This window comes from Lepidochelys kempii, chromosome 17, assembly GCF_965140265.1.
Source record: "Lepidochelys kempii isolate rLepKem1 chromosome 17, rLepKem1.hap2, whole genome shotgun sequence".
Classification (NCBI taxonomy): domain Eukaryota; kingdom Metazoa; phylum Chordata; order Testudines; family Cheloniidae; genus Lepidochelys; species Lepidochelys kempii.
Window position 1 is genome coordinate 9,645,159 of NC_133272.1, and position 20,787 is coordinate 9,665,945.

Below are 20,787 nucleotides of genomic sequence, written 5' to 3' on the forward strand. Positions count from 1 at the left end.
CCCCCACCTGTGCCCCCCCAGCCTGCCCCCTCTCACTCATCCCCTGCCTGCTCCCCTCTCCCCACAGCCTGCACAACACGCCTCCCTGCCTGCGCCCCCCACCTGTGCCCCCCCAGCCTGCCCCCTCTTCCCCCAGCTCCTGCCTGCACCCCTCCCCCCTCAGCCTGCGCCCCCCCTCTTCCCCCAGCCTGTGCGCCACCCCCCGCGCCTGCCCCCCTCCCACAACAGCCTCCGCTTCCCCTGACTCCGCCGCTCTCACTCTCGGTTTCTCTTTAGTCAGAGGCTGTCTGCTCCAGTCGCTCCCATGGCTCAGCTGGCGCCCTACTTCAAGCCGGTGAGTCTCTCTCTCTGGCGGGGGGGTGGCACGGGGAGAGGGACCCCTGGGCTTGGGTGGGGCATGGAGGGCAGGAGAGAGATTGGGGAGAAAACAGGAAGAGTTCTTTCTTGTCCCCTCCTCCCACCCCCCTTTTGTAGCCACTGAAGTGTTTCTTGGGTTTCTCTGTTATCCCCAAGTTGCTCGCCCCTGCCTGAGTTGGGAGCCATCACTCCTCCCAAGCCCCCTTCTGGGCCAGGCTGAGTCACACGCTGAGAGTGACCAAGGGCCAGATTTCCCAAGGTGTGTCAAGCGCCATAGATGAGCACCTAGTGGGATTTTCAAAAGCAACCGGGCACCTCAAATGGTCCCTTAGAATATGCGCTAGTGACTTACGCTAAACCAGTGGTTCTCAACCAGGGGTACGTGTAGCCCTGGGGGTACTCAGCGGTCTTCTAGGGGGTATATTGACTCATCTAGATATTTGCCTAGTTTTGCAACAGTCTACATAAAAAGCACTAGCAAAGTCAGAACAAACTGAAATTTCATAGACAATGATTTGTTTATACTGCTCCGTATGCTAGACACTGAAATGTAAGTACAATATTTATATTCCATCTGATTTATTTTATAATGATATGGTAACAATGAGAAAGTCAGCAATTTTTCAGGAATAGTGTGCTGTGACACTTTTTGCATTTTTATGTCTTATTTTGTAAGTTTTTAAGTGAGGTGAAACGAGACAAATCAGACCCTAGAAAGGGGTACAGTAGTCTGGAATGGTTGAGAGCCACTGTGCTAATCTATCTTCTCTTCACCCCTGTATTTAGCTGTGACACTCCGAGTAACTTTCCCAGACCCAGAGTTCTGTGTAGCTGGAAAGCTTGTCTCTCTCACCAACAGACATTCATCCAATAAGAGAGATTACCTCATCCACTTTGTCTTATCCAGGCACCAAACTCGTAAACGTTTTTGAAAATCCATTAGGCCCCTATCTATATCTTTAGGCACCTAAATACACTGGGAAATGTGGCCCCAAGTGTCCCGGGTCTGGTAGAGAAAGTAATATGCCACCAGGGTTCATAAGGCAGTGAAAGGGGATTGGGTCACAGCGGTTCATGGAACAGATCCTGGGCAGTCTTCCTTGGAAAAGACATTGGGTCCAACGTATCGCTGCTCTAAACAACAGTCATACCAGGGACACATTTGTCCCAGTGGCTGCATTTCTCACTTTTGGACTAATGCATTTCACAGCTTCTTGGAAAAAGCCAGGTGCTCTTTAGGAAATATGATTCTCCACTACCCTGCACCTTGTGTATTCATCTACATCTGCGTGCAATCTCTGCTGGCAATATCTTTGTACACCCACTTTGCACAGGTGCAAATAACTACCTCAGGTATGAGGCAGAGGAGAATCAAGACCCCATGTTTCCTGAGTGCATCTCTGAGGGACAGGAAATGGACAGCATTGAGCAACAACCCAGAGACCCAAAATCGAAAGGCGCATTGCTTCCGGGGTTGGGGTGATGAATGATCACAGCAAAGAAATCTGTTGAAGCAAGAGAAAATCTGTCTTGTTAGGTTCCTTACAAATAAATGCTTGCAAGTTTTGCACCTATAATCTTCTCTTCGTATTATTCTTTTACCACTGATATAGGAAATTGAAGCATGCTTACACTCAAGTCCTCTGACAAAAAATGTTACACATGAAAGAACTAAGCCTGAGAGAAAAAGAACCTCAGATTAAAAAAAACAACTATTTTTTAAAACCACAAAGTCAGTGTTTGTTGTGTGAAAACTGGAATGAACTTGTTTTTATACTTCCGTATGCAGAATAGATATAGTCTTCTTAGGTAACGTTGTTGGGCTGTTTGCTTGTTTTTTTACTTCATGCAACTTCCCTTTTCGTTTTGAGCTTCCGAGTACCACTTGGAGAGTCTTCTTCCAAAGCTACTATTCAAACTTCTCTGAGTAGGCTAGTATAGGGTGTTTTTGCCTCTTCTTACTCCTGGATCAGTGATATTGTTTCTGAGGGCATGTCTACACTACAAACTTAAGTCAACCTATGTTAGGTCAATTTACAGCCACCACAGTAATGACTGCAGTAGTTCACGCTTACACTACCCTCCTTCTGTGGGTGATGTGTGTCCTCACCAGGAGCGCTTCCACCAACTTAGGGAGGCAGGGGGGCTGACAGCCTGGGCTCTCAGCTCTGGGCGCAGCTCCCCACCGGGAGCCCACCTGACCGCTGGGCTCCCCGCTGGGAGCACAGCTGCCCCTGGGTTCTCGGCTCCATGTTCCTCTCCGGGAGCATTGGAGCTGCCCCGTGCAGCGGGGCTCACAGCTAGGAGTGAGGAACCAGGCAGACACAGCCCGGATCGGAGTGGGGAACCCAGGCAGCAGCCTGGCTGGGAGTGGGGAGCTGGGAACCTGGTGGGCAGCCAGGCTCTAGCTGGAGTCCCAAACCACCCCAGGCTGACAGCCCTAGCAGTGAGCAGCTTTCTTGTCACATTTACAGATGGAGAAACTGAGGCACAGGAAGGGGAAGTGACTTGCCTGAGGTCACCCAGGACGCTGGGGGCAGAGCTGAGAGTTGATCCCAGGTGTCCTGAACCAATCCATTATCCTGTCCACCAGGCCACATTGCCTGGTAGGAAGGAATGCTGACTGTTACCACTAGGATCGACAGAGTTTTTAGCTGTTTCATCTTACGTAGCTAGGCTGCAAGGGACAAGCCTTTACACAGAAAAGTCATGCTCTATAGGAACAGTCCTCAGAGAGAAATTTTGCGGCATACTGACTTCAGTTCATCAGGCTGGAATTTGTAGTGATTTGTCGGGCAGAGGAATCTAAATCCACAGCCAGATGAATGGGAGATGAACACCAATTCAGGATTAGAAAAGTGATTTAAATATTGTAACCCTTTAATGGACACTGTGTTGCTTTCTTTCTATTCCCCAGTCTCTCCCATTTACTGGCCCTATTCATGGCAGTCTTCGTGATGGCTTGATGGTTATCATCAGTGGAACTGTTCTTCCTCCATGTGACAGGTGTGTGCTTGTAGGTATACAGCTGCTCCACTCCTGTGCCTAAAATGAACTGTTGAGAATAATGGAATGTTTCTACTCCCTGGAGCATGACCAGGAAGAGGTCATGAGGTTAGCTCTAGTGACTCAGAGGAGTTTATCTGTGCTAAAGTTTCCCACATTCCCAGAAATACTGATCCAGTTCTTATCTGTTGACACAGAGTCGTTCAGATACGGCTTTGAGAGCGTGCAGATATCATGTATGAAAAGATGGTGAACTGTCCATTGCTGATAGCTCAGAGATCCAAATTCGAAAGCGTTTTGAGTTCCTGGATCAGGCCATCAGAGTCTATATGTGTCATAGAATTGATATTCTCGTCTCGTTGGTGTCCAGAGATATAAAGACTTTATGCACAAATACTTTAGGTGAATGTGTATCCATTACTGGATTTAGACATACAACTAACATCACTGCAGTACGGTACTCCCTCTGCGGACCATCTTTATTGCATACAGAATATAATCCCCGATTCAGTAAAGCACTTGCTAAACCTTAAACACATGAGTAATCACATCTCTGTTCAGAAGAATATTTGAGATTAAGTACTTTCCTGAACTGGGGCTTTAAAAAGGCAAGTTAGAGTTCACATCTTTTGGTATAACATAAACTAGTCACATTACTATTTTTAGGTTCCTTTATAAAAATCGTGTGACCAAAACATCGCTTCGTCTCCTCCACCCTATTCTCCCAATAAGAGCCTGATCCGTCAAGCTGCTATTCTCTTGACTAATTTTTACTACTTTAAATCAACAGGACTACGCAAAGGGATAGGGTTTGCAAGATCAGGCTTGACGTTACTATCATTGATACTATACGAAATGCACCTTTGAGAGATGTGCTATCGCAGCAGTAAATAGTTCCAATCTTATAATATGCCAATCACGCAGTTACCTCAGAAGGAAGGTCAGTTAAAACAATGGAAATATCTCAAGAGGCTCAGTAGCGTTGAAACATGCATTGTAAATATTCAGATTGTTGGTTTGAGCCCTGATCCCACAAATATTTACTACTGGGAATAGTCCTAAACATTATGATTAATTCATATTATACAATTCAACATTATAATTAATAAGTTCAGTGGGACTAGTCATGGGAAAAAAATCTCTGCCCAGAAATAAGTGTTTGGAGGATCATAACCTTAGTTGGTTTTCAGCAGGATAAAATCAGTTAGAACAGGCTTAACTACTAAGTATGAACACCGTGAGGTTTTTGTTGTTTGTTTTCACAGTAGAATAGACTGTGATCCTAAATTACTATGTTGCTTTAGACTTTCCACGCAGAAATGTTGTAATGACAGAAGAGACATCTTTGAGAGGGAGCAGAGGCTAGTCCTCTAGAAAGACTATTTTGGATACAAGTGAGAGCACACTAGATTTCTTAACTATGCTCAGTTTAGTTCATCTTTGTACGTTTTTCCTTCACAGGTTCCAGATAGACTTTCAGTGTGGATCCTGCCCAATTCCTCAAGCTGATATTGCTTTTCATTTTAACCCACGATTCGAAGAGGGTGGATATGTGGTTTGCAATACTTTTGAAAGACAGACTTGGGGAAAAGAGGAGAGGAAATATGAAATGCCTTTTTTTAAAGGTCACCCCTTTGAGATTCGGGTTTTGGTAACACACGACTCATTCCTGGTAATTTTTTTAATACTATATTTTACTTGAAAATTATTTTTAAAATGGCTATTCTGCTGAATCAAGGAACATTCTCACATGTAAAGAGTTATATTAAAACAATTCTCTTTTAAAGGGAATCTTTAATGGGAGTCTTTCCATTTATTGGAATGGGAATGGACTAAAACTCTGTGCTTACTTTTGCATTTTAGGCCCTGATGCTGGAAACACTCGTGTCCATGTTTAATTTTACACATGTGAGAAGTCCCATTGACTTCAATGAGACTGCTCAGATGTGTAAAGCTAAGCACCGGCATATGTGTTTACAGGACTGTGGCCTTAATCCATTTAGACAATTGAAAGACTAGTCAGTTTTGCCTGAGTTCTTCCTCAGTTTCTAGTGAATTTCGCTTTTGGGTTCCCAGGTACTAGCACAGTGCTGCAGTGTTTCGGTTGCAAAAGCTGCAGGGAAATGTTGGTTTATTTTGAATTGTTTCTTTGATTTTTGTAAAACTTCATAGAAATATTTCTATTGTTCTTAGGTTTTGTAATTTTTTTTTAAAACAAACCTTACATTTTCTTATGGGCACGAGATGTTATCCTTTATCCCAAAAGAATAACTTCTGATTTTTACACATGGCAGGTTGCTGTAAATGGAAAGCACTTTGTGGAGTACAAGCACCGGATTCCACTTTCCAAAGTGAACAACCTTAGTGTGTCTGGGGGTGTGGAAGTGGCAGTCATCAGCTTCCAAGATACTACTGTAAGTGCCGATTGCATGTATTATTGTGTTTCAGAACCACGAGGTGAACTGGAGAGACTCTAGTATTTGCAGATTTGGGGCATGATCCAGTGAGAATCTGAGTATATCCTATGGGTTTCTGAATATCTCAAACGGGTCTTGTCCCCACTAGTGCTCCCAGTGGTGGAGCTTCACCAGTGTTAGACTAACCGTGGGAAAAAAACATAAGCGTGGACAGAGTGCAGGTATTTTTTTATTGCCGTGTCATGCTCCAAGATGATAGAATGATAAAAAGCCAATGCTTGTCTGTTCTAGTGCTTCCAATTTTGCTGCCATCAATGAAACTGTAACTAAGCTAAACCAACAGTGGAAAAATTGCCAGCAAACTCAGTGAGCTCTGAGCTCAGCGTGGGATGAGGATGTTCAGATCCTTTTAGGAATCATTGGACCCATAGTCCTTAAACCCAATATTTTACTTGTAAAAAAAAAAAAAACCCTCTACTGTATTCCCGTATTTACTGAACTGGAGGCAAGCCTTTCAGGGAAATAGTAATGAGCCTTCAGCCAGACCATCTTGTGTTATAAACCTATTAAATATGAAAAGTCGGGGGACTGGATTGGAGACCTACAAGGAACTGATACGTGCCTACAAAGAACAAGTGGTGTCGCTGATTCTCATTCTCTCTGAGTCAGTAGTAGGCCAATGCCTCAGCAGGGCGTTAGAAGAGGCTTCATTGTTTCGTGTATTTTTAAGGCCAGAAGGGACCATCAGATCATCCAGTCTGACCTTCTGAATATCACAGGCCATTACTTTTTACCCAGGACCTCTGTGTGAAGTACAAAGACTTTAGTTAGACCATACCATTTTAGTCCTCTGGAAACTAAAATGTGTGTCATGGAAGACACCAAACTGCCTGTAGTAAAGTAGTCATTAAGGGGTTAATGGGGTTTATTCAGAGCAGTGGTTTTCAGCCAGGGGTACACGTACCCTTGGGGGTATGCAGAGATCTTCCCGGGGGCACCATCAACATCAAATATTTGCCTGGTTTTACAACAGGCTACATAAAAAGCACCAGCGAAGTCAGTACAAACAAAAATTTCATACAGACAATGACTTGTTTATACTGCTCTGAATACTGAAATGTAAGTACTGTATTTATATTCCAGTTGATGTATTTTATAATTATATGGTCAAAATGAGAAAGTCAGCCATTTTTCAGTAATAGTGTTGTGTGACAGGTTTGTATTTGTATGTCTGATTTTGTAAGCAAATAGGTTTTAAGTGAGGTGAAACTTGGGGGTACACAAGATAAATCAGACTCCTGAAAGGGATACAGTAGTCTGGAAAGATTGAGAGCCACTGGCTCAGAGTATGATGGTTTGAGCCATGCTCCACCCTTACTTCATTTCCTGTTTAATTAGCGTGTGTTTTTCACCCCTTCCCCCCGTCTGTATATAGTTGAGTAAAGCAGCAAGTTCCCAGCCTGCAGTACTGTAAGCAAAGTGTGTTTCTTGTGCACTGAATGGTCCCTTTACAAAACTGTCACCAGTGCCCGAGGCCCTTGCAATGACAGGGAATTATTTGGTGAGATATGCCTAGATGATCTCAGCAGGTGAGCGACACTCCGTGGTGCAGGGGAAGGCAAAAGAAACCCCAGGGTCCCAGCCAATCTGATCTGGGAGGAAATTCCTTCTCAACCCCAGCTCTAACAATCAATCTGACCTGGGTATGTGAGCAAGAGACAGCAGCCAGGCATTTATAAATGCTGGGCTGTTGCAGGGACCGTCTTTCAAATCAGATGTGAAACCTCGGTGCTGACCCGTTCTCTGTGTTAAAGATCCTGGCTCTTCTTGCAAAAGTTAGGGGTGTGAACCCTCCTTTCCTGTCCAGATTCCAATGCAGGTAAATTAATTCTTCCTGCGGGAGTTCTCTCTGCAGTTTTGGTGGGACACAATATACCTTCTTTGTATCCTCTGCCATTTTACAGTGTAGTGGTGCTCGGAAAAACTGCAGCCCTAGGTGTGCTGGTAATTGAGTGCGGGGTGAAGTAATGTGAGGATTGTGTTGTGAAGCTTAATTAGTTAATGTTCCTAAAGTACTGTGAGATCCTTGGATCTGTGCAATTCCCTAGAGAAGTATGAAGTGTTAGGAATAATTTCAGTCTCTTGAAGAGATGTACTTACAACTAAGGGCATGGCTACACTTGCAAGTTACAGCGCATTAAAGCAGCCCAGTGCGCTCTAACTCACAACGCGTCCACACTGGCAAGGCACGTAGAGCGCTCTGACTCCATGGCTACGGTGCTGCTGGTCTCCACCTCAGCGAGTGGAATAACGTTTGCTGCGCCCCCGCTGGAGCGTCATGGCGCCAGTGTGGACACCCTGGTCTGTTAATGCTCTGTGATCGGCCTCCAGACGTGTCCCACGATGCCTGTTCTAGCCACTCTGGTCATCACTTTGAACTGTACTGCCCTGCCCTCAGGTGACCAACCGTCAGACCCGCCCTTTAAATTCTCTGGGAATTTTGAAAATCCCCTTCCTGTTCGCTCAGCCAGGCGTGGAGTGCTCTCAGCGAATCTTTCCGGGTGACCATGCCCCCACGCGCCAGGCGATCCCCAGTATGGAGCAATGGCAAGGTGCTGGACCTCATCACTGTTTGGGGGGAGGAAGCTGTCCAGTCCCAGCTGCGCTCCAGCCATAGGAATTATGATACCTTCGGGCAGATATCAAGGGACATGCTGGAAAGGGGCCATGCCCGGGATGCACTGCCGTGCAGGGTTAAAGTGAAGGAGCTGCGGAATGCCACCGCAAAGCCCGAGAGGCAAACCGCCGCTCCGGTGCTGCCCCTGTGACCTGCCGTTTTTACAAAGAGCTGGACGCAATACTTGGGGGCGACCCCACCTCCATGCCGAGTACCACCATGGACACTTCAGAGCCCAGTTCAACAAGGCAGGAAGAGGAGGAGGAGCAAAGCGGGAGCGAGGGTGCTGAGGCGGAGGAAGACACCCCTGCATCCGTAGATGCATGCAACCAGGAGCTGTTCTCAAGCCAGGAGGAAGGTAGCCAGTCGCCGCGGCCAGTGCTTGGAGAAGGACAAACACCAGAGGAGGTTCCCGGTAAGCGGCTTTTATTTTGGGAAGGAAGTTGTTCGGTGCGGGATCTTGGGGCAAGGAGGGTTAGGGCCGCATGCATGCCTAGATGTGGAATAGGGCGTTGAGGTGCTCTCTCACATTGCAGTAATTGGCCTCAGTGATCTCTTCAAAGTTCTCATCCAGAACTTGGGCAATGCGCTTGCACAGTTTTGTTTCTTTTCAATAAATGCATTTTCTTTTCATTAAATGGATTTTTTTTTGCTTTGAAAACATTCTTTATTATTGCAGAACGTAAAAGATATCTTAGCCCAGGAAAGCAACAGGCTCTGCAAGTCAGTGTATCATGCGTAGCAAACACAGATTCTACTAACATTGGAACCACCACCTTTCACTCCCGTGCAGGGCACCAGACATTACTGGTGGCTTTCAGCCTCAAATTGCTCCCTCAAGGCATACCTAGTCCTTTCAGCCCCATGCTGGGCCCCTCTAATAGCCCTGCTCTCTGGCTGTTCGAATTCAGCCTCCAGGTGTTGAATTTCCTAGTTTCATGCCTGAGTGAATTGTTCACCCTTCCCTTCACAAATGTTATGGAGGGTACAGCACGCGGATATAACCGCGGGGATGCTGTCATCAGCCAGGTCCAACTTCCCATACAGAGAGAGCTAGTGGCCCTTTGAACAGCCAAAAGCACACTCCACAGTCATTTTGCACCAGCTTAGCCTGTTGTTGAACGGCTCCTTGCTGCTGTCAGGGCTCCCTGTGTAGGGTTTCATAGGCCATGGCAATAAAGGGATCACAATGGGCATTTCGACTTCCCCTACGGTGATCTTCTGGTCTGGGAAAAAAGTCCCGACTTGCAGCTTCCTGAACAGGCCAGCGTTCCGAAAGACACGTGCGTCATGCACCTTTCTGGGCCAGCCTGTGTTAATGTCAATGAAATGCCCACGGTGGTCCACAAGCGCCTGGAGAACCATAGAGAAATACCCCTTCTGATTAACGTACTCAGAGGCTAGGTGGGCTGGTGCCAGAATTGGAATATGCGTCCCATCTATTGCCCCTCCGCAGTTAGGGAAACCCATTTGTGCAAAGCCAGCCACAATGTCATGCACGTTACCCAGAGTCACGGCTCTTCTGAGCAGGATGCGATTAATGGCCCTGAAAACTTGCATCAACACGATTCCAACAGTCGACTTCCCCACTCCAAACTGGTTAGCGACCAATCGGTAGCTATCTAGAGTTGCCAGCTTCCAGATTACAATAGCCACTCGCTTCTCCACCGTCAGGGCAGCTCTCAATCTCGTGTCCTTGCACTGTAGAGTGGGGGCGAGCTCAGCACACAGTCCCATAAAAGTGGCTTTCCTCATCCGAAAGTTCTGCAACCACTGCTCTTCATCCCAGACTTGCATGACGAAGTGATCCCACCACTCAGTGCTTGTTTCCCGAGCCCACAAGCACCATTCCACGGTGGTGAGCATGTCCGTGAATGCCACAAGCAATCTCGTGTCGTATGCAATACTCGCATCGATATCATCGTCGGAGTCCTTACCATCACTTTGGATCTTAAGGAGTAACTCGACTGCCAAACGTGATGTGCTGGCGAGATTCATGAGCATATTCCTCAGCAGTTCGGGCTCCATTCCTGCAGACCGAAAGGGAAGACAGAGCGCGCAGTACAAAAAACATTGAAAGATGGCTCCAATTGTGGATGGAAGCAGAGAGATTGCTGGGATGCGAACCGATGCATCACAGGGCGTTGGGACAGGACCCAGAATGCCCCACACCCTCCGCACCCTTCCCACAAGCTACAGCACCAGAATGGGACGAGGTGCTCTGTGGGATAGCTGCCAGCAATGCACCGCTCCCAATGCCGCTGCAAGTGCCGCAAATGTGGACATGTCCGTGTGCTTGCAGCTGTCAGTATGGACAGACTGCCGCGCTTTCCCTACTGCACTCCACGAAGGTTGGTTTAACTCAAAGCACTCTACATTTGCAAGTGTAGCCATGCTCAAAGGGTATCTCTGGGAGAATTGTCCAGTTTTTTTTATTTGTATAACAGCTGTGGTGTTTACTGTTTTCTGGGGGGAGGGAGGGAAATATAAATGACTTCAGAGAATAAAAAAAACCCCTCTAGATTCTAGTAATTAAGAAACCTGCTTTTATAATAAGATTTTCCATGCTGAGAGCAAAATATAACAGTGCACAATGACATAAATATTTCATAATCTAGTATATGACATTTATTCAATCCTTCACAAAGATCTCTGGAATAGTTAGTATTTAATATACAGCGATTGTCTTATTGAATCAAATTTTACAGGTGCATTTGAGCATTCTTAATTTGTAACCTAATTGAAAAACTAAAGCCACCCATTGTTTTCCCATATTATGATTCCTGTTTCTTTGCAATAATCCTACTGTTGTGTATAGATTCCCTCTCCCCCACTGATGTTTGAGCAAATGGGAAGGGGCAGTGTCTTCTCACTGCTTTTCTGGTGAATTAGACATTGGGCTGAATTAAGTACCACAGGAACTGTGTGTAATTCCCATGAACTTCAATGGATGCTAAATTTTCCATACTCCAGGGCTGACCTTGGCTCATGGTCTTTAATTTCTTTGCCCACTGATTCTCCATTGCAGATCCTGGTTTACTTTTGATGCATTGGGCAAGGAATTCACCTGAGGATTCAGGGAAAGAGTGCAGGATGCTAAGATCTGGTTCAAATCTAATTTTTTAACTCATGGTTGAAATAATTTTGATTGTGCAATCTAGTCCTAGTGAACACTGGGGCTACCTAACAGAACTAGCTCATTATTTGACACACACTGAAGAGTCTAGCAATGGATTAAAAGGATTATCACAGGAATACTGAGGAAACTCTCATGGTATTTACCCCTACGCCTGTCTGCTTCCAGTGCTGTCACCATTCGTTTGGAATAATAACTGCTGGAAAATTCATGACCATATATGTGTAAAATACAATTTTTTAAAAAAGAATAATCCATTTAAACAGCAATATTTAGGGGAAGAAGAGCAGGATTGAGAATGCAATTCCAGCATGGTCACTGGGAGGGTGCATGTCATCACTACTATGGAAATCTGTTGCTTAGAGTGTCTAAATATGTCCAACATATCTTACCCTAACAATCAGTCTAGTTCACTGTATTGCAGGAAATATAACTGTTTCTGCATCAGTACCTTTAATAGTAAATACTCATGGTCTGATGAGAAGGCAATTGCGTATCAAGTTTGTGGAAGAGTGTATACCCAGGTCTCCTGGAATCACTAGACCACATTACTTCTGTCAGCTGATTTTGCCATTCAGACAGGACTGTTAATTCAAGCCTTTTGGACTAATTTTTTCTTTTTCATAACATTTAGCCCCCAGGTGCTTGGTGTCCTAGATCAGCTGGGATCGTAAGTGTTTACTCTAACTTTCTTTGTGCACTTTATTCCTTTTGTTGGCTTGTATGAACCAAAGTTGGGAAACAGAGCAACTCTGACAAGCTCTATTTATTTCTTCACTCCACGAAAAATCAGAAGCAAGAATAGGATTCTGAATATTTTAATCAGAAAGAAACATATTGTCAGAGCACGCAAAGACAATAATGGCAATATGTGATAAGAGAGAAAAAAAATATCACAGTCTGGGCCTTCTTCATGATTTTTTCAGGGCTAATTTGTACGCTCACGACGATTCACCTGTTTTCTGTGTCGATAGTGCCTCCTAGTGGCTATTCTTTTATTTGTTAAGTACCAAGATTGTCTTTCACTTTTCAGACCAATGCAGCTTTCCCACCTATACAGTTGGCTCCTGGATCAACATATAGTGTGAGTTTAAGTGATGCTGAATCCATTTGTATTAATTGAAGGGAAAATTTTCTGCTTGATTCAATGGGCTAAATAGAGTTCTCTTTTACATCATGTAAGTAGAAAATAATTAAATTTGCTTGACTAGTGTTAGTTTGGATTTTATTACATCAGTGTAACAGAGAGCAGAACATAGCCCAGCCCAATATTCCAGGTCTGCTAAGGCAAGCTTAGCAAGAACTAAAGCAGCCAACTTTTGTCTGCAATATTAAGACTCCAGACTGGTGCTTTTGGATGGATAGTAATGTGAAATGATTGTCTTGGGATCCAATCCTGTGAGGTGCTGAGGACCCTCAACTTCCTTTGCTGTCAAGGAGAGTAGAATTAGACCAGTGTTTAGTGCTTTTGAGAATCCCATCCAAGTAGGATTGGGCCCTTTTCTTTGTTGTGTGTAGCTTCTGAATACTCTGCTCTCAGAATTCAGTGAGGTTGCGTGGGTGTCACTAAGAACAGAATTTGTCTCGTTGGCTTTACTTTAGGCAGCACAGATAGAAAGCTTTTATTAATCAAATGTCTAAATAGGGATCTTGCGATATCCCCTTTCAAAATTGTCATTGGAACCTCCTTCCTCTCCCACTTTGAAAACCCTGGTGTGGTTTACAGACTTTTAAAATCAATACACAGAAGTAAAGCATAGTTAAAAGAACGAGTGGGTTACATTTAAGAATTGGAAGCGTGGCTCTCATGGAATTTGTAAGCACACTTTTGTTTTAACTCTGCCTGCTTATCAAGGCTGCCTGTTCAGATGTGTGAGATCTTTTCTCTTTTCCTTTCTGTTTGTCGTCAAATCCTGCTTTTCCACCTGGACCGTACCAGCCACAAACTTATGTAAGTCTTTATAACATTATTTTGTGGTGGTTGTCACTGGGGAGGTGGGTACTTTTTAAATTTGAAGTGCTGAAAGATCAGGTGAAAAAGAATTCTGGCTGAGAATGTGATTTCGGAGAGCCGAAAGAGGGTCAGGAGAAGTGACTTCTCTGAATTGTCACATTGGGAAAGAATAATGCCCACTGGGTTATCCAACAGTCGAAAGGTTAGTCTACAGAACACCTTTCTTATGGAAAGGTTCCATACACCTGCGCTGCTGAGCCTGCATGCCTTGATTGCTACCTGGCATTCCAGGGGGGGGTGGGAGGATTGAGTTAAATAAAACTAAAGGCCAACATTAAAAGTATAGTAGTGACCTCAGTGTGGTCTGGTGGGTCTCAGAGTCAGGTCACAAAAACTGATGCAGATGGATGGTCTCATTAGAAGAGTGGAAGCCAATGACTGAATGGGCCCTGGAGACCAATCTATTCCCTCACCCCCAACACTGAATTTCTTCTGGCATTTTGCTGCCCAGTCACCCAGTTCTGTGAGATCCTTTTGTAGCTCTTCACAGTCTGCCTGGGCCTTAACTATCTTGAGTAGTTTTGTATCATCTGTAAATTTTGCCACCTTCCTGTTTACTCCTTTTTCCAGATCATTTATGAATCTGTTGAATAGGACTGGGCCCAGCCCGCTTCCCAGCCCTGTTGGACAAACACACGCTAGCTCTGCTTAAGCTAGTGCTCTGTTCACAGCGACACATACCCAGGGGGTCAGGCCGGCTTGAACTCAGCTCACCTGAGCCACCCCGCATACGGCTGCAGCCACACTCCCAGTTTTAGCTCACTAGACCAAACAGAACTAGTGTATGTTTGTCTGCCTGTGCTGGGAAGCACTCTCCCCGTGAGAGTCGGAAGCTTGATACATTCAGTATTGCTTACCCTACAGTGCAGGGCAATGCCTAATGTATTGCAAGATTACTTGTGCTCCTTACAGGCGACAGACTCAACCTCTAAATGGACCTGAAACACCCTGACACTTTTGTTTCAGGATCTGTCTGACTTCCTTTGTCATTTGTTTTTAACTGATGTGCATTTATTAGACTCCCCCTGGTGGGTGAAAATAAAAAGGAAGCTGCCAAGGCTGATTCTGGCACTTTGAGTGCAGAAGGTGGGGGCCTGACAGAACTTTAAAATGAATACTGGCCCCTCCCGGCTGGGATTAAACTCCCAAGGTTCCATCTTGTCTCTGACCTTGGCTTGGTAAATGCTGCCACCACCCAAATGCAAACCCCTCTGAGAGCCCAGGAAGGCGCACTTGGGAATTCCTTCCTGTGGGGTATCCTCAAAGCCCTTTCACGCATCCCCCTCTCCGGGGAAGAGCTGAGAAACAAAAACAAAGAAATCAGCTGTTGCCACCAGCTAACTAAAAACATGTGCAGAAAGCTCTTAAGACCCAAAAATCCAAATCCTGTTTTTAAAAAAAGGTAAATTTTATTAAAAACAAAAAGAAAGAAAATACATCTGGAAACTCAGGCTGCTGTTAGATTTTTAGAAGAGCAATTCCAAAAATTTAGCACCAAAATAGCTTTCGGGGGGGTCCATCTTAAAGGTTACAAGCAAAACAAAAGCACCTGGGGTTAGCATAGAGGAATCCACAAGCCATAAAGAAATAACAAGAGATAAACCTAATCGCATCTTCCTAAACATTTCCTGATCTACTTACATATCTGGTTTCAGAGTAACAGCCGTGTTAGTCTGTATTTGCAAAAAGAAAAGGAGTACTTGTGGCACCTTAGAGACTAACCAATTTATTTGAGCATAAGCTTTCGTGAGCTACAGCTCACTTCATATCTGGGTTTTCCAATGAGCAGTTTCTAGGTATGATTCTGATGATTTTTCATACCTGGCTCCACTTCTTACAGCATAACTCCTATCCAGTTTACCTCTCAGCCAAGAGCTAACAACAGACAGACAAAGGGGGAGTTTTGTTTCAATTTTAAAAAGTTCTAGGCCTCCTACTGGCCCCTTTGTCCAGGTGCCCACTTACTTCCTTTTTAACCCTTTACAGGTAAAGCAAGTAGAGAACAGCTACTAAGAGGGATTTTATAGCTAACTGGCTGGCTGGGTGTCCATAAAGGGGAGCTAGCCCCTCCCTTCATTTATTACAGAAGCAAGTATGTTCTGATTGATATTTTTTAAGCCTGTTTTCCTGTATCTTTCACTAGCCTGTGCCATACCACACTTCGATTCTTGGAGGACTTTGTCCATCAAGATCTCTCGTAATAACAGGGACCATTCCTCTTGATGCTGACAGGTAAGTAGCAGAGACAGCCCCATGTCTGCATTGCAGCCACATTTAGACTTCTCTGAAGTTCAGGGAAGATGCAGTTGTCAGGAAGGGTTTTTCCCCCCAGCATACAGTCATGGTTATATTTTAAATAGCTGCAATCCCTCTGCACACAAACACAGCTGCTGTTGACATGTCCTGGCATCCTTAAGATTTTTCCTTTACAACTGGCTGGTGTTTCTCCTTACATCTTTCCCCCTCAGCCTCAGTGGCTGCGCAACATGCTTGTATGCCTATAACAGCCACTACAAGTAGGCCAGTACAGCTGGTGTTTAATTAACAGTTTGGGGGATCAACTCCCGTTGACTTCCATGAGAGTGTTTGCATTGACTTCACTGAGAGTCAGTTGAGGTCACTCTTCCTTCCACTGACTTCAGTTTCAGCCAGCTTGTACATCCGAGAGTAAGATTTGGCTCTTGGTTTGCAAATTTTAGCCCTGATGGCAAATTTTGCCTGGGCTGTCAACTGCACCCTAGATTTCAGTGATGCTTAATGGCAGTGCAGAGGTCTGTCTGTGTGGAATCACTTGCTGAGTCGAGGTGTCTGTCAAGATACCTGGCTACAGATGCCGAGAGCTCTTGGAATCTCCTGGCCAGCTAATTCAGTCAGCACACACAGCTGTGACATTTTCACCCTGCAGACGGGAGGAAAGTAGTTCTTCTGAACAAGACAGAGCCTGCTTTTTTAGATCTCATTAGAAATTGTTGCACTGTTAATTAATCCTAGGAATGGGACGTTTCAGTCAAGGCATTTTATTACTGAAAATGACAGTGGTATATGACCAGGAGAGGACTGTACCACTTGAAGGTGCTAGTGTACATTGTGTAAAAATGTGTTTTCTCTAAAGCTTTTAAACTTTTTGATTAAGCCAAGCTCATTGTTGAGTTTAACATAATGAATACAATAGCGATGAGTCAAATTGTTGATCAGAATTTGTAAAGGGGCCTCAGCCAAGCATTTTACTTTGCACCAGCAATTAATTATGAGAATAATGAATTGCAAGCACAGATGGCCACATTTAACTGCCTGACTTGTAGTCACATTCAGGTAGCTGATTACCCGATTCTCAGAGGAGCGGGCTGCTTACAGCTTCCATGTAAAGTGAAGGGGAACTGCAGTTGCTCACCATCTTTGAAACTAAGGCAGTAGGTGACTTAATGCTCTATAACTTGGGCCAACTATTAACTACTTGAAGCAGCCACAAATTGCAGCGGCAAAATAAAAGGGTGCATATTTTATTTAAGTGGCTTAAATGCATGTACTGTATTATTGTGCTTGATACTGACTTTGCATGTCACACCTTCTAGTTAATCATATTGTGTTCCCCAGTTAAAACTGTAGTGAATGGTGGTGTTTAAAAGTGAGGGGGTTTCATGCGTGTGATTTGTCTCCGGTGTGTTTAGATTCCATGTCAATCTGAAATGGGGCGAAGAAATTGCCTTCCATCTAAACCCAAGATTCTCTGAGAAGACCATTGTCCGCAACAGTTTTCTGCACCAGCGCTGGGGGCCAGAGGAACGTGGCTTGCCAAGTGGCATGCCTCTCAGCCGTGGGCAGAGCTTCATAGTGAGCAAAACCATTTTAAACTAGTCACTCGTTATGCTCATTGACGAGGACATTTTGCTTTTGGCCTTTGAGGTCTTTACATTCACTTAGGCACATTTAGGAAGAGAAATAGCACCTTAAATTGTTAAGTGGTTAGAGGCTCTTGGTTGTCCAATTTGAGAACCTTTAAAGGAGCCTGATTTTTCAGAGGGCAAGTGCTTAGCACTCTCTGAAAATTAGGTCTTTTCAATGTGTCTCAAGCTGACAGCCCCAAAAGCCAGGTACTAAAATCCCTAGGCACTCTTGAAAGTTTAGGTCCGTATTCGTAGTAAGGATAACAGTAAAAGGACTACCAGTGCGTGTGCTTCAGGGAATAAGCCAGTGACCAGAGAGCATAGAATAGAATTTCCCTCCATTTCGCTGCATGAAGGCTTTAGCGTTCATATATATTCCTGCTGGAGGCAGGCTTCCCAGAGCGAGCGCTGGTCTGTACTAGAATTGTAAATCCCACTGTAATAACTCTTAGTGTTTGACATTTTCAGAGCTGTGGAGCTCAGTCAGCCCCGTGGGGTAGGTGAGAAAATATCGATAACCCCATGTAATAGATAGGAAATCTTAAACATAGAGGTTAAATGACTTGCCTGCAGACACAGAGCAAACCAGTGAGAGCTGGCATCGGAACTCCAGGGCCCCTGACTCCAGTCCAGCATTCGCTCTACCAGATCACACTGCTCCTGTGCTAGAATGATGACTACTATGATTTACAAGCGCAACTTTGCAAATGTATTTTTATAAAAGAGGGAGAAATTCATATATTTGATGCTTTCTATATATTTTTCTCCATAGCTATTGCTCATTTCTGAATGCCTGTTTATGGGATTTCTTCACTCTTTTTTTCCTCCCTTGGTTTGCAGATCTGGATTTTATGTGAAGCTTGCTGCTTTATGGTGACTGTGAATGGACTCCACCAGTTTGCATACAACCACCGAGTTCTTAACCTCCAGCAGATAGACAGGCTTGAAGTAGAGGGTGATGTTATGCTGACCTATGTTCAGGTTTAAAGATGAAATCCTACATACAATTTATATAACAGAGTCAGCTTCTGTGTACGCCTCCTAAAATTAGCTGTTTACTAGGGAATTTGCTACTGAAACTTAATCAAGAATCTAATTCTTTTTTTTTTATAACCACTTCAACCTAACTAGCAATCCTGCTATTTCTAGACCAACCCACGCTTTTTGTATAAGCTTTTTATATGCTAGAACTTTACTTCTGTTCAGATCATATTGTTCATTTTTTAGGCCTTTTTACTACGATGATACTTATGTTCCTTAATTTTGTAAGTGAATAATCAGGGATCTGTGCATTAAACTTAATATTAAAACATTTGGAGAAAATGTGTTAGTTTTTTTAATGAGTTCTGAAGAAACCATTCAAACTTAAGGTTGTGTTTTATCTTGATGGATAAAGATTCTGTCTACATTGCAAGTTACTGTTGGGAAAGCCAGGGTCTGCATCTACAGCGCACCAGCTTGCTGTCCATTAAAGTCCCTCAACTTTCCCTGTGCTGTAGCAGAATTCACATGGGACGTTACTGAGCAGGAAGGTGGTACGCTGTAGACTCTCACGTGGCTTGCCCTGTAGTAACTTGCCAGGTAAGTAGGAAAAAGCCCAGGGAAACAGCAGCAAGGGGTAAGACTGTGCAGACCTTTGTTGCTTGTTAGAGGATCCCTGGGCTGGAACCCAGTGTGAAGGGTGGGCCTGGGTTTCCCTACCAGACACGGGGAAATGGCATAGGGTGTTGCAGATACCAGCTGGACAGCCCCTGTAATAGATCAGAACAGCTGAGTTATGGTGTTGGGCTGTGATTCAAAGATTAAGGACAGAAGGGACATTGTGCTCATCTAGTCCAGCAGTTCTGAAACTTCATTACACCGCAATCCCTTTCTGGCAACAAAAACTAAAACATGACCTGAGGGGGAGGGACAGGGAGCGAGCCTGAGCCCTGCTGTCCCAGGATGGAGCCCTCGGGCTTTGACATCACCTCCCAGTGGCAGCACTTGGGTTTTGGCTTCAGCCCTCAGCCCCAGCAAGTCTAACACTGAACCTGGCAACCCCATTAAAATGGGGTTGTAACCCACAGTTTGAGAACCGTTGATCTAGTCTGATTTCCTGCGTAACACAACCCGTACAATTTCATCATGTTATTCCTGCATCTAGCTCAGTGACTTGTGGTTGAATTAAAGCATATTTTCCAGAAAGAAAGCCAGACTTGATTTAAAAACTCCATGCCATGCAGTGTCCACCTCACCCAGGACTGGAGAGGTTCAAGGGGCGAGGCAGGCCAATTAACTGCCTAGGCTGCACGTGAAGTGGACAGGGAGCAGACCAGTAACTGGAAGTGGGTTTAGCTGGGCAGGATCAGGAGGGACCTGTATAAAGCCCAGGAACTGTGAGCAGCTGCAAGAGGCTGCAAGGCAGTAGGCTACAGTCACTCCCTGGCCAAAGGGAGGTGTGTTGGGAGTGTGTGACAAGTAGTGGGGGGAAGTGGCCACGCAGTTGCCCCTGGTACGGGGGTGATTAAGAGATTGTGGTGCACTGCCAAGAACTGCATTAGACAGTCACCTCTGATACAAGGGAGTGTGGCAAGCCATAGCAAAAAACCAAATGAAGGTGAAAAAGCCTTTTTTGCTGAGGGCACTTATAACTTCCCAGCCTGCACTCCAGAGTTACCGTCCCGGCAGAAGGGGACTGACAATCAGCAGGGATGGATCTAGACCCTGCTGAGGCAAGTGCTGGAGAACCAACAGACAGTGAGAGGCACATGGATACCCGCAAACCTCTTTGACACGGCTAACTGAACAGCAGCTGTATTTATTAGTTTCTTCCCGCAGGAGCTCACATAAAGACTGCAGGGAGTGAGATAAGAAGAGAGGTACCAGCACCAGGAGGCTGTGGGCCTGGCCAAAGCGGTGTTATGTCTGTGAATGAGGGGGACACCTAAACAGAGAGTGCCCCTACCTATACAGGCAGGAAAACGAGAAAGCCAAAAAAGTCTAACGTGGGGGGAGAACCTGAAGGGGAGGGGCCTGTTTCGCCTGTGGTCAGAAGGGTATGCCCATTTCTGAGTTGTGAGGGGAAGGCTAGCCCAAGAGGCGGCTAGACAAGAGAAGGCGGAAGAGTGGCCTACTCCCAAGAAAAGGCCAAGGATTTGTTTTAGGTGCCATGAGATTAGGCATAAAAAGAGGCACTGGCCTCTTAAGAAAGGGCGATGTAGCAAAGAGGAAGGCAGGGACCCCAGTGAAACAGGAAATAAGGAGGTGGTGTCTGGAGACCAGCATATGCCAGAGACCATCAGGATAGACATGGT

At 45.0% G+C, this 20,787-nt stretch overlaps 1 protein-coding gene across 1 annotated transcript; it reads left to right on the forward strand.

Moving 5' to 3' along the window:
- The first annotated feature begins 227 nt into the window (after positions 1-227).
- LGALS9 (galectin 9) lies at positions 228-18,803 on the forward strand. The gene is made up of 10 exons (XM_073316011.1): positions 228-334; positions 3,275-3,363; positions 4,825-5,035; positions 5,658-5,777; positions 12,228-12,263; positions 12,627-12,710; positions 13,533-13,544; positions 15,751-15,839; positions 17,276-17,438; positions 18,332-18,803. Exons 1-10 carry the CDS (start codon positions 305-307, stop codon positions 18,476-18,478), a joined length of 981 nt encoding a protein of 326 aa, XP_073172112.1. The 5' UTR covers positions 228-304; the 3' UTR covers positions 18,479-18,803.
- The last annotated feature ends 1,984 nt before the right edge of the window (positions 18,804-20,787 follow it).